At 32.4% G+C, this 20,295-nt stretch overlaps 2 protein-coding genes across 3 annotated transcripts; one reads left to right on the plus strand and one right to left on the minus strand.

Moving 5' to 3' along the window:
• Positions 1 to 8,155: 8,155 nt before the first annotated feature.
• On the minus strand, positions 8,156 to 9,746 carry LOC144565010 (UPF0481 protein At3g47200-like). Its single transcript, XM_078314622.1, has 3 exons — positions 9,713 to 9,746; positions 9,071 to 9,617; positions 8,156 to 8,978 (listed from the first exon to the last, which is right to left on the minus strand). Exons 1-3 carry the CDS (start codon positions 9,744 to 9,746, stop codon positions 8,156 to 8,158), a joined length of 1,404 nt encoding a protein of 467 aa, XP_078170748.1.
• A 2,643-nt stretch (positions 9,747 to 12,389) lies between these two features.
• Positions 12,390 to 19,345, plus strand: LOC144565205 (uncharacterized). Of its 2 annotated transcripts, none has more exons than XM_078314885.1 (12): positions 12,390 to 12,687; positions 13,197 to 13,819; positions 14,212 to 14,372; positions 14,540 to 14,600; positions 14,714 to 14,779; positions 15,091 to 15,176; positions 16,156 to 16,198; positions 16,526 to 16,732; positions 17,206 to 17,271; positions 18,136 to 18,215; positions 18,529 to 18,655; positions 18,984 to 19,345. In XM_078314885.1, exons 1-11 carry the CDS (start codon positions 12,522 to 12,524, stop codon positions 18,641 to 18,643), a joined length of 1,674 nt encoding a protein of 557 aa, XP_078171011.1. In that variant the 5' UTR covers positions 12,390 to 12,521; the 3' UTR covers positions 18,644 to 18,655; positions 18,984 to 19,345. The 2 variants fall into 2 exon arrangements, with proteins under 2 accessions (XP_078171011.1, XP_078171013.1); XM_078314887.1 differs by having other exon boundaries at positions 12,659 to 12,781.
• The last annotated feature ends 950 nt before the right edge of the window (positions 19,346 to 20,295 follow it).

The following is a 20,295-nucleotide window of genomic DNA, read 5'->3' on the forward strand; positions in this document are numbered from 1 at the left end:
TACTATTGATCATAACCAATTTATAATCAATCACAATAAGATTCTCCGATTAACTCCTATATGGTGTGACCCAATAGGATCTGTGTTATGTTGGTAAATAGAGTTAAAACTGTTTTAACTTCTATAATAATGAGTGGTATCTGGCAACACATCATGACCATCCAATTACACAAATGATGCTGTACTGTACAATATCACGATCCAGTAAACAATTTACTTGTGTCTGTTCTTCTGTCTCATAGCTATCAGATTAGTTTCAAGGTAGATGTGTGTCATCCTTGCTAACTGAATCTTTTCTTGATCTTGAGCAAATTATCAAATATAATTACTCTTGTAATTATACCGCTAGCAGATAATCTTACTCTATCAAGGGGCCCAGTGATGCTATAGCTCGTATAAAATACGAGGGACAAATAGTACTTTTGGTAGACTATCACTTCCTCAGCTAAGCTATACATATGGGAATGCTACCGTTATGACTGCTTTTTACGGACAGTGTTAGATAACAATCACACATACATATTTCTCAGTGGGAACGATAAATACCTCATACTGTAGAACGTGACACTGAATGAAAACATAAATGACACAAACACAATTCTATTTAATGTTTCATTCGGGGTCTGTCAAATACCATGTTTCTAGAACATGTATCTATGTGATTAAAATGACATCTCGTGTCAGGTGGTTTGTAAAACTTAACCATCTTTTAATCCACATACTAACCTTATCGCGGTAATTAGTGTTCCTGCTAATTACCTTGGTCAGTGACCTTTTAAGAGTATATATTATCTATATTATGGAGTTTCATAATTTCAGTCATAAACTCGAAATGATCCATAAATTCAATAATACTCAAGGCAACAAAATGATATATAAATAAACATTCAATTCATGAACAAAGCTTTATGATAATTTATCGTATTATTGACTTCTAGATTATTACAAACTAACAGAAGGATCACAATTTTTTTTCTGTATTACCTAAAAGTGACTTTTAAACCGCTATCTATAACTCAAATTCAAAGCATATTTTTTTTTAATAGCACATAAAGAAATATATTAATTTTTCTTATAGCCGCGAAAAATTGGGCCTGAAAAATATTAATCCGAGTTATTTGTCACAGTCTTTCTAATAAATCAAATTATATTGTATTCCATCTATTTTCAAAGAAATATATTAAACATTTATAATATTTTCAATACAAAAAAAAATAATTAAAAAAAAAATCTGTTTTGTACAAAAAAAAAAGAACAAAACACAAAACCGGTGATAATCTCACCGTTTTTTTTTTCTTGAAACCGGTCAAAATCTCACCGGTCCTAATTTGGAAAACCGATGAGATTTTGATTGATTTGGACAATTTTTGAAATTATGCACAAAAGTGGGTAGAATTAAATTTTTTTTTTATATTAATAAAAATTTCGGGTCTGATTTATCACTTATTACTGTTGATTCCCTCAGAAATACTTTTGACAACTACATTTGATTGAAACACCCAAGTTCTTAGTAAAAATATAAATTGATTAAATCAAAGAGTCAAAATAGTTGTCTAACTATTTTTCAGATATATACGCCAAGATCAGTATGACAGATATTTGACAGTGGCATAGGTTTGGAGCCAAGATAACATTAAAATTTATTTGACTATAGGGACAAGTCGACCCGAAATTTTTAAATATATCATTTGTAAAAAGATTATAAATAAAAATATCACGAATTATGTGAAATTTCACATTTATTACGGACGTAATTTCAAGCTGCGTTCACTAAAGATATAGACGCAACTTGAAGTATGACCCTGATTCAAAAACAATTTCTGAGTATTAAAAAAGTTATTGTGGTCCTTCAAATATATTATAATTCTAAGTTACTTCATCCATTTTAATTAATTTTCAAAAATAAAAGGAGCAACTTATAATTTGAATGTATTAGAAGGACTATGATAGTATTTTTTAATACTCAAAAGTTGTTTTTTTTAACCAGGATCAATAACTACGATCCAAAATATTTTTATTTTTTTACATCCGCAAAAAATTATGTCCGAAAAATATTTCATAGTACTTCTAGTACATCTAAATTATAAGATATTTTATCTATTTTTTTATGTTCCTTCTAATACATTTAAATTATAAGTAGCTCCTTCTATTTTTAAAATTAATAAAAAAATTATTATAACTTGCGGTGAATTCGGTTTAATGGATACCACTTGAAGTTGCGTCCGTGATAAATGAGAAATTTTATAGAATTCGTATTTTTTCTGTTTATTTTTTTTCAAATGGTATATTTAAAAATTTCGGCAAGTTGACTATTGAATATTTCAAAGTTTTTCAACGTAGTTACCAATAAACATTGCAATGTATATCCGATGCATGCATGTCTAATTCTACTGTATGTAAAGTCAAAAAATAATTTAGCGGGAAAATAATTCCGAAAGGTTGCTTTCTAATGGTATTATTTTTTTTTTTAAGAAGTAATAGTTGCACATCATATTCACTGTCTTAATTTATCTGCACCCGAAATATATTTATACTTCTCTAGAAAAAAATTTATACTTGATGAGGAATCCAATTACATCATTTTATGGTGACACATTTTGACACCATATTTTTATAAGTTTTTTTTATGATTTCAAAATTCAAGTAGTCGATCCGAACTGTTCAACGTGATGTCCATATTAAAATGTACTTGGAGACCAAATTTTACATTTTTTGGAAATTTATTACTATTTATTTAGATTTTTTTTTAAATTATTGTTTTTCAATGGTCCAAAATTGTTTGAAAACAACAATTTTGTACACATCTTAATAAACTAGTATTGTGCCCGTGCGCTGTAACTAGGACATATTATAATATTGATCAAATATAAAGAGACTTTTTTATTTGACATTCACACAAAATAAAATAAAATATTTAAATAAAAAAAAGCGGAAATCCAAATAATAAATAACAATAAAAGAAACAACAACAAATGAAAAAAAAAAAGAGAATCCAATATAACATAAATAATTTTATTTTTAAGTATTATTGGGATTTAATATCTAATTTTCTCCACAAACAAGACATGCCATTAAACGATTTAGAGGATAAATGATATGTAAAAAAATAAAATTGGAAAAGATATAATTAAATGATTCAAATAAGGATTTTCTCTACGTACATATTACTAATGAATTTTTTTTAGCAATGGAAATTTCTCTACATATCATTTTCTCTACACGAAAGTTCTAGATATTATTTATTTTCTCTCCAAATCAAAAAGATGTGATTGTTTCCATCAGCACAAGATTTGCTACTCATCTATTCACAAAGATACAATAGTTCTAAACAAAATATGGAAATATATGATTATTTTCATTTTCATTGTCGAAACTATAGATGAAGAGGAGAAATGAAATGGAGGAGATGAAGAAATAAGAAAATAATTTAATTGCAAGAATTGAAGAAAAATATATAATTGTAAGGAGAAATAAAGAAATCGATCGCTAGGGATTTATTCAATTTTAATGTGATATACCATGTAGCAGTTTGTGTGGCGAGTTTGTTTTTAACTAAATTCAGACTTCTACACATAAAATAAATGTATTTAATCAGAAGAAAACAGATTATGTGCTTTGAGAGTTGATATTCAATTAAAAAATGGAGATACTAAAAAAATTCCAAAAAATGTAAAATTTGGTCTCCAAGCACATTTTAATACGGAGACCATGTTGAACGGTTCAGATCGTCTGTTTGGATTTTAAATTACAAAAATGACTTATAAAAATATGGTGTCAAGATGTGTCACCATAAAATGATGTAATTGGATCCCTCATCATATATTTATACCTTATTTTACAAGTCTTGATTTTTTTGAAAGCTATATCTTTACTTTTCAACAAAGTCTTAACTGAAATTTTCTTATGATCGATCATTCACAAAAAAAAAAATGATATCTTTGTATACAAATAAATTTTGTGATAAGTATAAACAAGGAGGTGCAAAAAAAATTCTTCATTTTTTTTACCATAAATAATGTTTTCGTGGGGTGTAAATACTTGAATATTTAGTGAGTTGAAGTTGCAAATAAGGTAAAACTGTGGGGGGGATTTGCAATGAGCATATAAAATAAAGGCAAACAGCAAACTACAGCATTGTTGTTTGTTTTCCCCGGAACCCTGAGCCTTGTTCTTACAGAGTAGACCAATCTCTCGGGAGACGGTAAATATTACCTTAATTTACAAGTATTTTGTGCTAAAGCGAGTCATCCGAGACATCAAAGAATCAAATACTTCTTCTCTTTTTGTGTGTATAGTTAATTAGTTATAGTCATTTTTTTTTCAATATAAAAGGTGCACCAAGAATTCATATCACCCAGGGTATTTCATCATTTGAGTTCGAATCTCATCTATTTGTTATATATTGACACAAATTTTAAAGGGTGTCGGTATATTATAGGTTTTAAAGGGTCTCGTTAATTTGTTATTACTGGCACAAATTTTACTGTAATAAATTGTATTCGTGTTTTCGGGCTGAGGTTGCCCATGGGTTAATTATCAATAGGGGTGGCAACGAGCTGGACTCAGTTTGAACTCAGTCACGAGCGAGCTGATTTTAGAGATCCGAGTTAAAATCTCAGTTTGAAATTATCACGAGCTTGACCGAGCTAACAAGCTGGCTCACAGAGTCTGGCTGAATCTTATTTTAAGAAGAAAATAAATTTTACAATTTTTTTGGACTGAGCTGGACAGTATAAAATGCATACACATTCATACAAATTCACAAATTGATGCCTAGCCGAACTAGCTTACGAGCTGATAAGCAAGCTAGGCCCCAACTTGAACTTGTTAATTATAGACTGAACTAGCAGCGAGCTGGCTCCTTAACAGCTTGGTTCAGCAACGAACAAACTGTTAGCAAGCGAGTCAGATTTAAGTCACGATCGGGCCACAAGCTTTTTCGCCACCCCTAACTATTAACAACCAAAATAAAATAAATTGAAATAAAAGAAAAGAAATAGAAAATAAATAGAAGCTTTTGTTTGTTGGAGATACTTTGGTTTGCACAAATGTTGGTGTGCTTGATGACAATTCTATCAAAGTAAATGCATCCAAGGCATGAATGTTTGAGCTTTCTACATGGGGGTTCCAAGGGGTAACAACCCAAAATTTCCCTCTTTAAACAATTTCAGTAAATCCAAACTGCTTCTAGTAAAACGTGTGTTGGAAAGCAAAGATCTAGGAAAATAATTATTATACCTTTTATTTAATGTAATGACAGTGTGAAGTACTAAAACCTTGGCTCAGGCTTTCATATTGTAACCCTTATAGGGATAAGAAGGATGAGAAAAAAGAGGAATAGCTTTGCACCTTTTCTACTTTGCTACTCTTCTTCACTGGTAAAATAATGTAAGACATAAATAAATAAATAAAATATTCAAATCCTATTTGCATATATTAATTTTGTCCCTAAAAACGAATAAAAATTTACTTATTGTTACATACCCTAGGAAATGCAATTGTATACTTGCATCCAGATTGTCAAATAGGAAGTTCCTAGAAAGTATCACCACATCTAGCTAGAACACGGTAATATTATTTATTTATTTATTTTCATTAAAGTTGTTTGGATTCTAGTGGCACTTAAAATTTACTTGTTTATTAACATTTATTAGGGCTTGTTAATTTGTTTTCATGAAAATGCTGCCCCTTCTAAATAAAATTAGCAATGATGTTTGTAGGACTCCATTTGTAAAGTATTTTATTTTTAATTGCGCATGTAAGTCCATGTGATATATTTGCATTCGTTGTAGATCATTCTCTCAGCATGATTTCTTTCTACTTTTTAGTATTAAAAAAAACAGAGATACATAAATTTCTTCCTTATGAATTAAAATTAATCTAATTCCTCATGGTGCTTAATTTTGACAACAATATAATCATTCGACAGCGACAATCAAAGATTATGTAAAAATATAATTAAATAATTCGTCAATACCACCTCAATAAATCACAAATTTAAAAAAAAAAATGAGAATAACCAATAAAAAAAAATCTAAGTTGAGATATTGAGCCACCTTAGCTTAGTAAATATCTCCGCTTAATCTGTGGTGGATATTACACAAAACAGTGAAAACGCAGAGTAATTTCCATTTCTATTTTTTTTTAATAAAGTTAAACAATAATGTTCTGAGTTAATTTTCTATTTACCCCTATACTCTTTATTATATTTAATATATCCCCAGCTATTTTTTATTTTATTTTATCTATTTATCCATAAAGTTAATTGTTGACATTTAAGTATTATTAGATATCCTTTTTCCATTGTATCATTGTGGAAATTTTTTGGAAATTAATCATGAACAAAAAAAAAAAGATATCAGAACTCTCAAATTATTTTTTAGACCATTTACTTTGACATATGTCCCTATCACGGTGAGCACCTCATTTTTGTCGAAAGACCGGAACAAATGACACTAAGCGCCAACAAACTGCCCTCGTACCACTAAAAAAAAGGGAATTTTTTTTTACTTCTGATCTTATAAGAACATGAATCGTTTTTATCACTAATTTGTACATCATTATAATTTACTTCTTTAGCATATTTTTCAGCAAACATTTATTTTCTATTTTCATCAGTTACATGTCAAAATATTTTCTTGGCCCTTCGAAGACAATATATTACAAGAATTTGTGAGTATTCATGAGGATAAAAATATTTAACAACGTCATATTTCTGCGGATACTCTTGTCAGTAATAGTGATATCTTTTGAAATAACAATTTTGGCTGGCTTATTTTCAGCAACAATTGTTATTTTTTTTATTCTCGCAGATATTCATATATTTTTGTAGACAATTTTTAGTATTGTTATTGTCATATTGTCCTTTTAAATATACATGTTGACATAACGATGAAAACCTACTAAATAAAGATCCTGAGAAAACATGTAGATAGATTCTTAGTTCCATGATTATTTTTGTTAGTCCGTAGAGAGATGACTCCAAATAGAAGAGATAATTCAGGAAAGATGTTATGCAGTAACAAAAACAATTTCAGTTGCTATCATTAATTCTTCTTTAAATAAATGGCTAAAAAACATTATTATTTATTGTGGTGGTGTGTATTATGGCGTGAGTCTCAAATTGATGGTGAAACAGAGAAAACTCATACACAACACCACAGTAAGTACATTGTCAGTTTTCAATTCTGCAAAAATCATGATAAAGTCAGAATTTTGAAATATTGAGGTGGCAACTAAATTTTTTTTCGGTAGATAGCAATTGTAATATCTATTTATTTATATGAAGTTGATAAAAAAACAATCGGATTCCATGGAGGTCAGAATTTGGGAACAACTATAAATCTACAATATTTGTAGCCAAAAATGATGGCTTTGTAGGAATTCTTATCCTCGCCAACGCTGGAATATTCAGAGGGGCAGAACACAGTTTTTTTTTTTGTATTTGTATTTGTATTTGTATTTTGGTTTATCCTACAAATTAAATTTGATTTGAGCGCAATAGCTGCAAGCCTGCAAAGATTAATTTATGGTAAGAAATGAATGGACAGGCAACTTCTTGAAAATCTTACAATACATGAAATGAAATTGGTTAAGCTGCACATCTCTGTTGAAACCCACTGGGCCTAGAATATGACTTCCATATTTCCAAAACAATATCCATTTACACAATGAATGAAGCTGCAACTTGCAAAGTTGCAAGCATCAAAGAAAATGTATGCAACTGATTTGCATACGACGCAATCATGCAAACAAGCAATTTTTCAGACCATCCATATAAGAAGACCGCTACTATATTTTTTCTATGTGGTCAACATGCTCTCCATTTGAATTTGGGATTTAAAATTGTTATGCAAAAGAAAGGAAACAGAAGTGAAACAGTTGCCTAATTCGTGTACCTTCAATTCATTGATTTAAAAAAAATGCACCGAAAGGTCTATGATTGTTTTTAATATAAATTGGGGTTAAATTTCAATGTGACCTGCTTGTATTGTTGTAAGATGCTTTTCAAGATATAAGTGAATAAGTTCATTTGCTATGAAGACTAAATCTGGCAAGACTGCGAATTTTGTAGGAGCTGCATTATCATCTCTTTACAGACACATTTTGCTAAATGATTATCTAAGAAGAAGTGGTTTTACATGAATTGTTCTATTCATGGAGAAAAATGAAAAAGATTCTCCGTTATTCTTAGTAAATGAAAATTAAAAAAAGAAGAAGAAAGAAATGGCCCTCCTAAAAATGAGATTTTAAAATCTGAACCCAGCATCTGGCCTCTGTTACTTCTGAAACTTCGGACTGTCTCCCGCACATGATCAACAGCATTTTTATATCCATCACAAGGACGAGGCGTCCCTGCTATTGGCTTGATACAACGACATAATTGATGAAAGAATTTAATCACGTAATCATCCGAAGCCTCAGTACCTTTGGGTATAATTCCACTTTTTTGTAACAATTTGACATCGTTTTCCGATCCCAAAATACTCGCCATACTCTCTACAAATGCAGTGAAGCAAAACCCGCGCTTCTTGTACCGTGCCTCAAAAGTAACAAGACTCTCGAAAACCGAAAACTGGTAGTTCTTGATATCTATGGTTGGTATCTTAACAACACAACTTTTCCTACATGATGAATTTTTTAACTCAACATCAAGAGAGCTTCCTGATTTCTTTCTAAATTTCATCCTGGTACGGTGAGAATCTGGTGCATGAAGCATACAAAGATCAGACAATGTATGACTGTCAAACCGATTGTCTATCTTGTATTTATCCTTAGGGACTCGAGACCAGTGGAAAACATCTAAGAGGTGAAGGAAATCCTTTGGTGGGTCTGATTTTTCTTTGTTCATCTTCGGATGCACACATTTGAAGCCAGATAGTGCAAGGTCTTTCATCGAACAACCAACAAAATCTCTAAGAGCGGGGACAAACATGCAGCAGCTCTTGAAGAACAGAAAATGGTACCTGATTCTCCATCTGTAGAAGATCACATATCAGAGATTCCTTGTGCATTTCTAAATCTGACACTAGATTCTTTATGTTGTTAATCAACCGGTACATGAGAATACCTTCTCCTAGTCTTTGAATTTTTGCTTGTGAACAATTCTACCATATCAAGTAAAGGCTGATTTTTCCAGCTAAAGCATTTGAGAGCGAAGATTATGAAGCACCCATCGAGCAACATCATTTGAAGAAACTCTTTGGTATCCATCGGGTATGAATCTTCTTCACATTGTTCCTCGTAGCAGCCTCGCAATTCCTTTTCCCTCCTTACCATACTTCTAAAGAACATCGCTGTCTCGAATTGGAAGGCATCGTTCATCATGTCAAGAACTTGCCACTTGTAATTGTTGCCAAAAAACAATTCCTCCTTGTGGTGGTATGGCCCGATAGTCACGACCTTTGCTCTGTGTTGTCGGATCTCCATTATGGCTGGGAACAGAAAAATTGTCATATGACCTGAAGGTTCGTCACAGATGGGACCATCTGCTGTACTGTTCTCTTCTGTTGTGGATTCATTATCCATATCCATCAGTTGAGATAAAGTTCTGATTTCTTTTTCTTCTGTGATTTTTCTGTCATCAATGCTGCCATCGCCTTTTCTTCTACTAATATCTTGTAAAGATCATGGAAAAAATAGCAAGATTTATGAAAAATATATGAAGATTTTCTTCAAGAAAATACAAAAATAAAGGTGTTAAGAAGCTAACCAAGAAGCACAAGGGCACTTGTAAACGCCGCCATCACAAGAGATTTCAATTGATGAAGAAGAGACTTTTCTCTTCTATTTTTGAAGAAGGATTAATGAAGGAGAGATGTATATGCCGTCATTAGACTATAATAAAACCCTGGAAACAGACACAATTAATTATCGGTGTAGCTAAGAATATTAGCTCGCTTGGAACAATAACTATTTTTAGCAATCAAAATAGGCCTAATTATATTAAGTGCGAGATATTCTAGGAAGAGATTTGGAAATCTTAGTGCACTAGGCTAGTTAAATTTAGCATATTTAGTTGCCATAATACACTGGGTTTTACATTTTTTTTAAATCTTTTCTTTTGCTTATCTTTTATTTATGTAAGTTCATGTTGTGCAGAAAGCACGGCAACTTGGTTCGAATTCAGAAATAATTCGATGCTAATTTGGATATAAGACGAATATAAGGCAGATGTAATTAAATTATTTTAGTTTAAATACCTTTATTTTATTATGTCTTCATTATATTTCTATTTTAGATTTAAAATAACATATATTATTATGTCTTAACAATTTTATTTTGTTCAAGTTACCTTCAAAACATTTGCTCCAAAACACTATATTTAGGAGGTGCTAAGTCACTTTCTTATTTTTAAATTTTTAATCACATATGTTGAAATTTAATTGATCTTTTTATTTCTTTGAAACTTTTATATAGTTTAGCTCTCTTTATAAAATGTTAGATGTGTGCTTGTGTTCTAGTAATTAAGACTCTATTTGTGTTGGAGAGGTATTAAATTCAAATTCCACTAACTATAAATTATTAATCATGCATTTTAAGTTTCAGCCTTCTCTAACTAAATTTTCTAGTTCTGCTCCTGTCGGAACAGAACTTAAGCACTGACTTTACGTGCCACTCAGATGGATCGATCCTGGACGCAAGCGTGGAATGGAGGCATTGGTTTTGTGTTGCATAATAGTGAAGGACTGGTGGCATACAAGACAGCAGGGGTGTCAGCAACTCAGCATGTTGCGCAATTCAGACCGAGGTGATTGCATTAAAGAAGGCTGTTAACTTTGTGATTTCCAGGAATATACTGGCATGCAATTTTTACAATGAAAACCAGTATTTGGCAAGGGCGTGCTCCCAAATGAAACCCCCCAATGGAGGCAGATTGGCAGGCTTTTAACGAGATGTATCAAGTTTGGGGAAAAATATATATATATATATTTTGTCGGGTTTTACAATTTTTTTAAATCTTTCTTATTATTTATCTTTTATTTATGTAAGTTCATGTTGTGTAGAAAGCACGGCAACTTAGTTCCAAATTCAGAAATAATTCGATGCTAATTCGGATATAATACGAATATAACTCATAACTAATTTAATTCTTATAGTTTAAATTGTTTTTTTTTTGGTATAAAAAGAAGGGATCGATGCTGAGATACCCGAGAGAAATATTGGTATATTACTGTCAGAAAGCTAGTACTGTTGAAATAGTTATTTTAGAAGCCCATTGGAAAATTTTGCTTGAACCATTAGTCCGTTACCGAAAAAATAAATAACAAGTAATTTGATCGAAATATTTACAGAGAACCGAACCTCCAGAAATATAAAACTATATCACGATCATCAGAAAAAAAAAATGTGTGGAGTTCAACACTTTCTTAGAAGAGTGAATTACCTTCACTTGACTTCAATCGAGGTCGAAATTTTTTGGGTTTGGAATTGCTAATTTGTTGATTTAAAATATTTCAATCTAGTTTGAATTTTGCTAATATAGTTCGGATTGTTTGGTTTGGTTCTTAATTGGTTGATAGATTTAATCAGTTTGACTTGGTTCTATTTTTAAAAACTGAAAAAAATAATTAATTTTACTATATTACTTCGGTTTCAACCGAATTAACTGTTTGAACATCCCTATTGGTGGTAGGTTTTGTGAAAAAAATGTGGTAGGAATTAAATTCTTATAACTTTTTTTTTCTTTTCAAAAGGAAATATTTTATTTGTAAAATTAAGAAAAAAGAAGAGAGAGAAATAGGAGTATATTATATTTTTAATTGATAGAAAGATAGGCAGAATTTTTACTAATTTTAAAATAAAAAAGTTTTGATCGGTAGGAATTCGGCCGATTAAAACTTAGTTTTTTTAATCTAAAGCATAGATAAAGAAAATTTTTATATTAGATTTCTAGTAAATGTAAAAAAGTTTTTCAAAAAATAGATGAAATATTTTTATTATATAGATTTTAAAAGATATTATATCTATTTTTATAAAAAAAATTATATCTTACTAGAAAATTTTTAAGAGAAACAAAAACAAAATGTTTTAGATCACATAATTTCTACCGATTCAAACTTTTTGATTTATATGATCGGTTGAAAAAATTATGATGTATGTTGCTCTCTCTTCGGCCTTATTCGGCCGCATTACTGTTCACGTGGAAAATACTGAATTTTTTTTCTCACGTAAACAATAAAAAACAATTCAAATTTTCAGTTTTCCTATACCCACATTCATTCCCATCGACGCGCACCCACATTCATTCCCATCGACACGCCCAACAGGGCCTTCCTTTATTTTTAATTTCTACGGATATAAAATTTCCTTTTCAAAATACTACAAAAATAAAAGTCGGGTCCAGTCGTGGACAAAGGACAATCATGTAAACACCGGTGGATAAAGATTTAAGAGTAAGATTTTAGCAGGACGGTCCGATTGATTCGTCCAACCCGGGACCCACGGTACAGTAGCTGGGTTTAAGGTTTTTGGGGGCCATTTCCGGTCTGCTGCTCTCTGCGTAGGAGATCTTGAGGGAGATGGCGGCGGTGGCTGCCGAAAGAGGCGGCGCCGTCTCGTGGAGAGTGTTGGCACGGCCTTTGATGGAAACGATGCTCAACAGCCATGCGCGACACCATCGCGTAGCCCAGCCTCTCCTTCTCCACGGTCCACGTGGTGTTGGCAAGACCTCTCTCCTTCTTCATCGTTAGTCTATCTCTCTCTTTCTATCTCGTTATCCGACGCACTCACCACCCACAGCCGCAGAGTTACTAACTATTGTAGGCGAAGTTGCTTGCTGGTTAGGTTTTTGGTTGCATTTGTAAAGCGCAGTAGACCCATGCTTGCTGTAATGTGTTTAATTTATCTTAGCATGCTTTCGATTTTGTACCTGAACGGTCGGAGTAAGACTATGAAGCAAGGAAATCATCAATGAGGCTTTTTATCAAACTTTTGGCAGGTGCTACTGTGTCAGCTATTGCAGTGTAAGCAAGCAAGGATTACAATCCTGGCTGATCTGTACCTGCATCAGAGCCAACTGGGGGTGTGGGATAAAATTTGTTTGTTATCAGATGGGCTTGCTTCTATACTAGTGAATGCTAGAGCCTCATAAGCCCCCATTAGAGAGCAAAAATTATCTTTGTTCTCAAATGCTAAAAGGCCATTATTAATTTCTCTTTCTGTTGTTTTCTCTATCTCTATCTCTATCTCTCTAGGTCTTCTTCCTGAGTGGAACAAGGGACCCCACATAACTGCCTATGTGGACTTCTCTCCTGACCCCACAGCTCCGCTTCCATGGGCAGTCGCTTCTTCACAAACCAGTATGGTTCCTCTGCCACCTTCTCTCTCTAGCCTTTCTGATCGCCTGGACCAGTCACTTGAAAGCCTAACTAATCACGCAATCCTTCTCGGCAAGGTTGGATCCCGTGACATTTTCACTGCCCTAAACAAGTGGCATGGCCTCCACAAAACCCTGCACCAGATTGCAGGGCCCAGCACAAGTTCCTCTACCTGTAATAGTGCGGGTCAACTGTTTTCGCTCTGGTCAAAGGCTGTGCTCTCCCGCATGCACAGATTGGCATCAAAGGAAACAGACTCTCTTCTGACAAGTACTTCAAAGAAATATTCAATGGAGGAGGTTGCATATATAAAGGAGGCTGTTGCAGCATTAACGCTCGCAAAGGAGATACTTGAGATGCAAAAGAATTGGAGATGTGAATCAGTGCGGCACTTGAATCGTACCGGCAATTTTTCAAGGTCTCTGTCTAATATGGCAACCAGTTGGCCTTGTTTGTTGATAGAAATATTGTCAGAAGCTTCTGAGGTGGACTTCTTTCAGGTACAGGGTTTAGAACAATAACGGGACTTTGTTTGGTTTTTCTCACTATTTCTCATATTTCTATGGAGTTGCTTAAATGCTGACTGTGTACCTGCTGAGTTCTTTCTTTTTTTTTTGTTTCTTTGCTCCTTGTGGTATTTGATATCTCAAATTTTCTAGTAATGCATAAATAACTGTGAAAAAGGAAGAAGGAAAAAAAGTGAAAGACTACTATCATAAGATCTCCACTGTTTCCATGTATACTGTATCCTTGACTTGTCTTATGCTGTTATGTAGTATTTCAGTCCATAAGCATAAACCCTGGAATTTGTGTTGTACTATAAAAATGAACTAATTTTGGAAAAAAAAAAACTGTGGAGTCTGAAACATATTTCATACCTCCTATGTAACAGCCAAAGTTGGTTTTGAACAACATAGACATATTGCGCAAGGCAAGTTGTGCAGATGACTCAACCATGCTGGCCTCGGCGTACCATGATAGTCTGATATGGAGAATTATTGCACTTGGTGCTAATGAGAGATGCCTCCCTGTGCTTCTGGTGTCTTCAGACAGGTATGATGGTGCAAATATTTTAATATATTGCAAATTTTCAGATCCTAACAAAAGGCATGCTTCAGAGAGTTTTTGCTTTTGCTGAGTGCCAATATAGATCATTCTTTTGGCTTCAAGCCTTCAATTAATTTAGAAACATGTTTCAAGATTTTTTTGTCTATTTGTAGCTATTATTCCTATACAGCATTTCTGGACTTTGGATTTCCTGATATATTTATTTCTCGTGAGGTAATTTCTCATACTAAAATCAAAAATTATAACAACATAACTCTTGGTATTTGCTAGGTGTATAATTCCTGTTTTTTTTATTTTTCTTTTCCCCCTAAATTAATGGTACAAAGACCTTTGGATGGACATCACAAGAGGCTAGATTGCACATGGTTTCTGATTATTTCAGTCAAACAGAGGTACTAACTGATTTTTCTTTTTATCATTGTAATTTGTACTGGATCTTTCTTTTTTTCTTAGTTTCTCTTTTATTTAGCTGCCTTACTATAATCCAATATGTACCTGTGTACCACCAATAGTATATTGCACCAGTTGGGTGCATAACATACTCCAGTTACTGGAATATAATAAGTTTATCCATTGAATTTTGGCATCTGATTTGGACTTACCAGGAGGTGAACAAGATGTACTGTGATGATATTTGTTCCATTAATTTTCAAATGAAATGTTATTTTGTAATAATAAGTCTACATTTTAATTGAAGTTGTAGTGGAAAGTTATAGATGAAGTACTTGGCCCAAACCCTAGACAGCTCTCTGAGATATATGCACTCAAGCAAAGAGCCAACAAAGAGACGTAAGTATCCTTTTAACCTCTACATTGAAATGACATAGGCGCTCTGTTACCTTGATAGTGCAATTGAGCTCCCATATCCGTATCTCAGACGCATTGATACATATATGCATACAATTCATGTACAATACGTATCAGATATGTCAGCTGCAAATCTAATAAATGTTAATTTAACCGGATAGAGTCAAAGATACACCCAGATTCGTGTATTTTTACGTGAATGGCTGCACGAGGCAGCGTTGTGCAGACCCCCACAATTGGAATCTGCAGAGCCCTTGTATTTATAAATAGGCAACTGGCTCAGGGAAGAAACAATTGTTGTGGGATTAAAACAATTCCAATTCAAACGAGAGCGGACCGGACTCCAGTTTTGTACTCTTCAAATATGTAAATAAAATAATAATAACTTGTCTTTCAGCTTCTTGATGAGCTCCAAGCTAAGCCCTTGCTGCACCACTTATTTTCAAAAGTGAAAATCAAATTTTTTATGCTCTTTTTATTCAATTAATGAATTAATATATTTGTAATATTGTACATCATTTTAATTGAAATAAATATACATTCATCTAATTATATCTTTACATAATGAGACATTGATACATTTAAGTTTTTTTTTAGGAACAAAAATAGTTTCCTTGTCAATGAAATAATAAAAAAATTATATGTATACAGGCATATTGTACCCTTGAGTTTCTGAAAAATGCTGTGTTGCCATGTCCATATTGAATCAGATATGATACATGTATCATGTCCATGCAGCATAGCATATGTGCCTTCATCATTGCTGTAAAAATCATAGTCAATAAGCAAATATAAATCTCTTCATTCCTTGAGAGTTGGAATAATTTGATGAATTATCCTTGAAGTTCTTTCTTTTTCTTTTTGAAATGGCATCTGATTGCCAAGTTTTTTTAAATTATATAGGAAGTTATGTAATAGTTGTGTTTTACTTATTCTTTCTTTTCTTATTTCATTGTAACAGTAACTTTGAAGACATAGTTGACGCCTATCTTGCATACTTGCAAGTAAGCAGTTTTTTCAGCCATTATTAAGAGTGAACATGATCTATTTTCTTTCTTTTAGTTATTTAGTTTTATTCGCGCTGACTTGGTTGCCATTTAGATCGCCACTACAAATTTTAATACTTTTAGAGTAATTGCTTTATCATACTCTTGTTTTTGTTATTATAACTGATTTTTATCAGCACTATTGCAGATTGGAATGTACCAGCAAAAGGATGCAAAAAGTTGTCAATGATAGCTTTAACATCTTTGCATGTAGCAGTTTATAGTGTACAGTACCATAATCATAAATTAATCCTTGGATAATTTATAATTCATACTTTATATTAGGCAACGGTGGTTAACCCTGCCATGGAGTTGGCACTTGATATCTTGAAGAAGTTTGCCTCTGACGCACATCAGGGAAAAATCCCAGAAAACCGCATGTTCTTTGGTGCTCCATGGAGACAGCCTCCTCATGCTGAAAACCGTCAATCATCTTGGGCAAAGATTCAATTAATTGATTTTATTCAATCCTTTGCAAACACTGAGTTTGGGGTAATTTTTCTATACTTGGTAGTTTAGAATGACTACTTTACCTTCAAGCTTCAACGTGCAAAGTTTCCGAATCTAAAACTTTTAATTTGTACATTTGAGTTTTGAAGTCAAATTTTGAAGTATCCATAGATTTTACATTCTTTCTCTCTTTTTTTGCTTATTTGATTTGACTGCTAAGAAGGGAGATGAGTTTAACACTAGTTTACTGGCAGTCTGGGACTATGCTAGACATTATTGGCATCCATTTTTTTTTTTTTTTTGGGTAAAGTTAAGTCTTTGTAATTAAAACTATCCAGTAAACAAATTTCCTGTCAAACCTCTTTTCTCCAGTAACATAATCTGTGTTCTTTAGAATGTGATATAGGATTTCTGTTGAGAAGAAAATTTTTGAATTCCAAAATTGTAGGATAGTCTTGTTTACACTGTTTCTCATCTCTGTCACTACCTAAATTCATACCCTAATTATGCTGTAGGTTAATTATTTAGCTGATGACAGCCTAGAAATACTAGATGATCCTGCGATGGTTGCCATGTTAGAGGTAAACTATTTAGTTTTCTTCTTTTCTTAGGGTTGGAAGAATTTTTTAACTTGGACAGACCGGGCAAACTAACTCTTAACTTTGCAATTGGACCCACCAATGATATATGAAACTTTCATCCCATAAGAACCAAATTTGAACTTCAATTAGGATTCAATTTAGTAATGTAGCTTTATTTGAGCTTTTGGATTATATTTTTAACTTGATTAAAATTCAAGTCATTACAGTTCTCAACTGCGCAACTGTGTGCCCGATATAGTCCAATGGAATACCAAACAAATACTTGAGGTATGTTTGGATGGGAGTTAGAATAGCTAGAATAGTGAAATTTGAGAATAGTAAATGAGAATAGGAAAAAAAATAGTGATTTTCAGATTAGTATGAAAATGGTGCTATTTGGATTAGTAAAAATGTTGTTTGGATTGTATATTTGGAATAGTGAATAGTTGTAACCAATAAAGAATAAGTGTTAACAAGATGCTAATTAAGAGGAAAGATATGCAAGTGGGGTCTCAAATAAATTGCCATGACGTGGAGATAACAGAAGTGGTATCAATTTTGTCATTTCGGGACTGTTGGCGGAAATCCAAGAAGGCGGCATTTTTTCTCTCTCTTCACACTTTTGAATAGTAGCTATTTCAACATTTACAAGAAATAGAGAATAGCAGTTATTCTAACTATTCCAAATAGCAAAAATGTTGTTTGGATGCAGATTGCTATTCCGAATAACCCCTATTTTCGATTAGCCCCCTATTCTAGCTATTCTCACTTCATCCAAATAGTTATTAAAATAAAGTTTCCATTATTGTTCAACAGATCAATTGATGCGCTAATCCTTTTCCATATGCTGTATTTACATCATAGGTTGGTTTACTGTATGCACAGCGGGACCCATCCTTTATTCGACCTGTTACTCGTGGTATTCAGAGGTGTCTTGTGAGATGGTCAGTTCACACAATTTAATCTAGATTATTTACTTTCTGCTGCTGAATTTATTATTGAGGCTATTATATACCTCAATGATTCGTGATTTTATTTGCCCTTTTTCAAAAAAAATTTCTTCTAATATATGCTTTCTAATATCCCTATGGATTTAGTTATATTTATATTGTCCAATGACTCCAACCCAAGTATCTAATGGAAGCATTTCTACTGGCTCTTGTTCAGGATCCTAACTAAGAATTGAACATCACTAGAAGGATCTAACTATTATCTTCTTTAATTAATAACCATTCTTTTACAAATTTTATTTTATAGGCTAGTTCAGCAAAAGATACAACTAACCTTGGAGGAATCAGTTGCGTTTATGTGGCAAAGAATATTCCGCGGTAGAAGTTATCGCCACTTAATGAAAGAAGTTGGCTACAAGTAATATTATTTTGAGGTAAGCATGCAGGCATTATTTCAACAAAGTGTGCCACTTATGCATCTGTTGTGGAATTGAGCGGTTAAGCCTCTTTGAGTCCAGTACTGCATTGATTTAAACAATAACTGTGTAACCTCAATTAGCACTTTATTTGCTGGCCTGATATCTGTATCTAACCCACAGTTAGCAATTCAGAACAAAACTAACAAGAAAAAGAACTTGGGTTGTATAATTAGGGTTCCTGTTTTCACTGTCATGGGGGTTTGTGTCCTGTGATTTAAATTTAGTTATTATTCAATTATTTTATTTTATTTTATTGCTATTTTAAGTTAATATTTTTGTACAGGTGAAGTTTGCATTGAATTATGGTACAGAATAAGCTGCCCATCACTTAAAAGGTACAGCTGGGATCTACATTTTATTAATCTTTTGTTCCTTCTTTGGCAATATAATAGTTGAATTTTGAATTTCATCCTGGAAGAGAGTTTAAGTGTTTGTTTCTTCCATACATGCAAGGAAGATTACAGATTCTTGTATTGAACTTTATCCTGGTGAGCTGTTTGTACAGGAACGACAATGTAACTTGTAAAGCAGTGACATCTTTGTATCAGTCTTATTTTTAAAATCGTTTAATTTGTTATTTATTAAATTATGTTAACTACAAACCAACGAAGATTGAAACTTTTGATCAAACAACTTGGCATTATACATCGCAAGTTTGTTTATTTTGCAATCGTGTTATTTCACAATCATAAAAAGATGCACATATAACATGATGGGCAACTTGGTATGACTCTGATCGAAAGATATGGTATGAAAGAAGAAAAAAACAAAATCTTGAAAATAGATAGGAGTAAAATATGCCTTCGTCAAAGTGGTTAAAGCTGGTGGAGCAAAAGCAAAATCAAATTTGTACAAGTCTCAAATGTCCCTCCGATCCTACACTTTTTAATGTTATAAATTTAGTCAAAATGAACATGAATTAACCCAACCAATATTTTCCCAAGCCTGACCATCGCCAATATTTGTTCCTCGTCATTAATTGTCATGCTTTCTGGATTTCAGTTCGGTGGTTGGTAATGTAAATCTGCATGATTTCGGAACATTTATGAGAATAAATTGCAAAGACATGATTACTTCATGTTAATTTTGTTGTTTGCTTATTATTATATTGTTCGCTTTAGTTATTATTTTGCAATTAGCAGTTACTGTAAACGGAATCTCATATTTGTTGACGGGATATCTACCAAGAAAAGAATGATAGAAAATAGGAGAAAACTAAATGAAATAATTAAAATGAAAACTGTAAAACAATTTTGTCATCTATTACCACTACTACTTTTACGGTTTTACCCATCTTTTTTGTCGCAGGAAATGTTGTTGATTTATGGACATCTTGCCATCAATTTTAGGATTGAATTGTGTCAACAATTTGATTACATCTGAAACGAACCTTCTTTCCTTCCTTTTTAATGTAAACTATTGCTCTTGATAGCAAAACCTCTTGTTATTGTCAGATATTGCTTGTAATTTTGAAAGGTAAATTACTGTAATTAAAAAGATGCCTTGCTTGTTCAGGACTTTTGATTCGTATTGCTTGTCCTGCCAAATGAAACAGTTAACTAAATATAGATTTGTAAAATAAAAATTTGCAAAAC

The sequence above is a fragment of the Carex rostrata genome, chromosome 14 (genome assembly GCF_964058835.1).
Source record: "Carex rostrata chromosome 14, lpCarRost1.2, whole genome shotgun sequence".
Lineage (NCBI taxonomy): Eukaryota > Viridiplantae > Streptophyta > Magnoliopsida > Poales > Cyperaceae > Carex > Carex rostrata.

What these genes read in the sequence shown, in the direction of transcription:
- LOC144565205 (XM_078314885.1), top strand. Translation starts at nt 12,522, where the DNA reads ATGGCGGCGGTGGCTGCCGAAAGAGGCGGCGCCGTCTCGTGGAGAGTG. An exon ending in GACCTCTCTCCTTCTTCATC is followed by an intron (nt 12,688 to 13,196) that starts GTTAGTCTATCT and finishes CTATCTCTCTAG; the next exon opens with GTCTTCTTCCTGAGTGGAAC. An exon ending in ATTATTTCAGTCAAACAGAG is followed by an intron (nt 14,780 to 15,090) that starts GTACTAACTGAT and finishes TTGAAGTTGTAG; the next exon opens with TGGAAAGTTATAGATGAAGT.
- LOC144565010 (XM_078314622.1), bottom strand. Translation starts at nt 9,746, where the DNA reads ATGGCGGCGTTTACAAGTGCCCTTGTGCTTCTTG. An exon ending in AAGTGCCCTTGTGCTTCTTG is followed by an intron (nt 9,618 to 9,712) that starts GTTAGCTTCTTA and finishes GATCTTTACAAG; the next exon opens with ATATTAGTAGAAGAAAAGGC. An exon ending in AATTCAAAGACTAGGAGAAG is followed by an intron (nt 8,979 to 9,070) that starts GTATTCTCATGT and finishes GATCTTCTACAG; the next exon opens with ATGGAGAATCAGGTACCATT.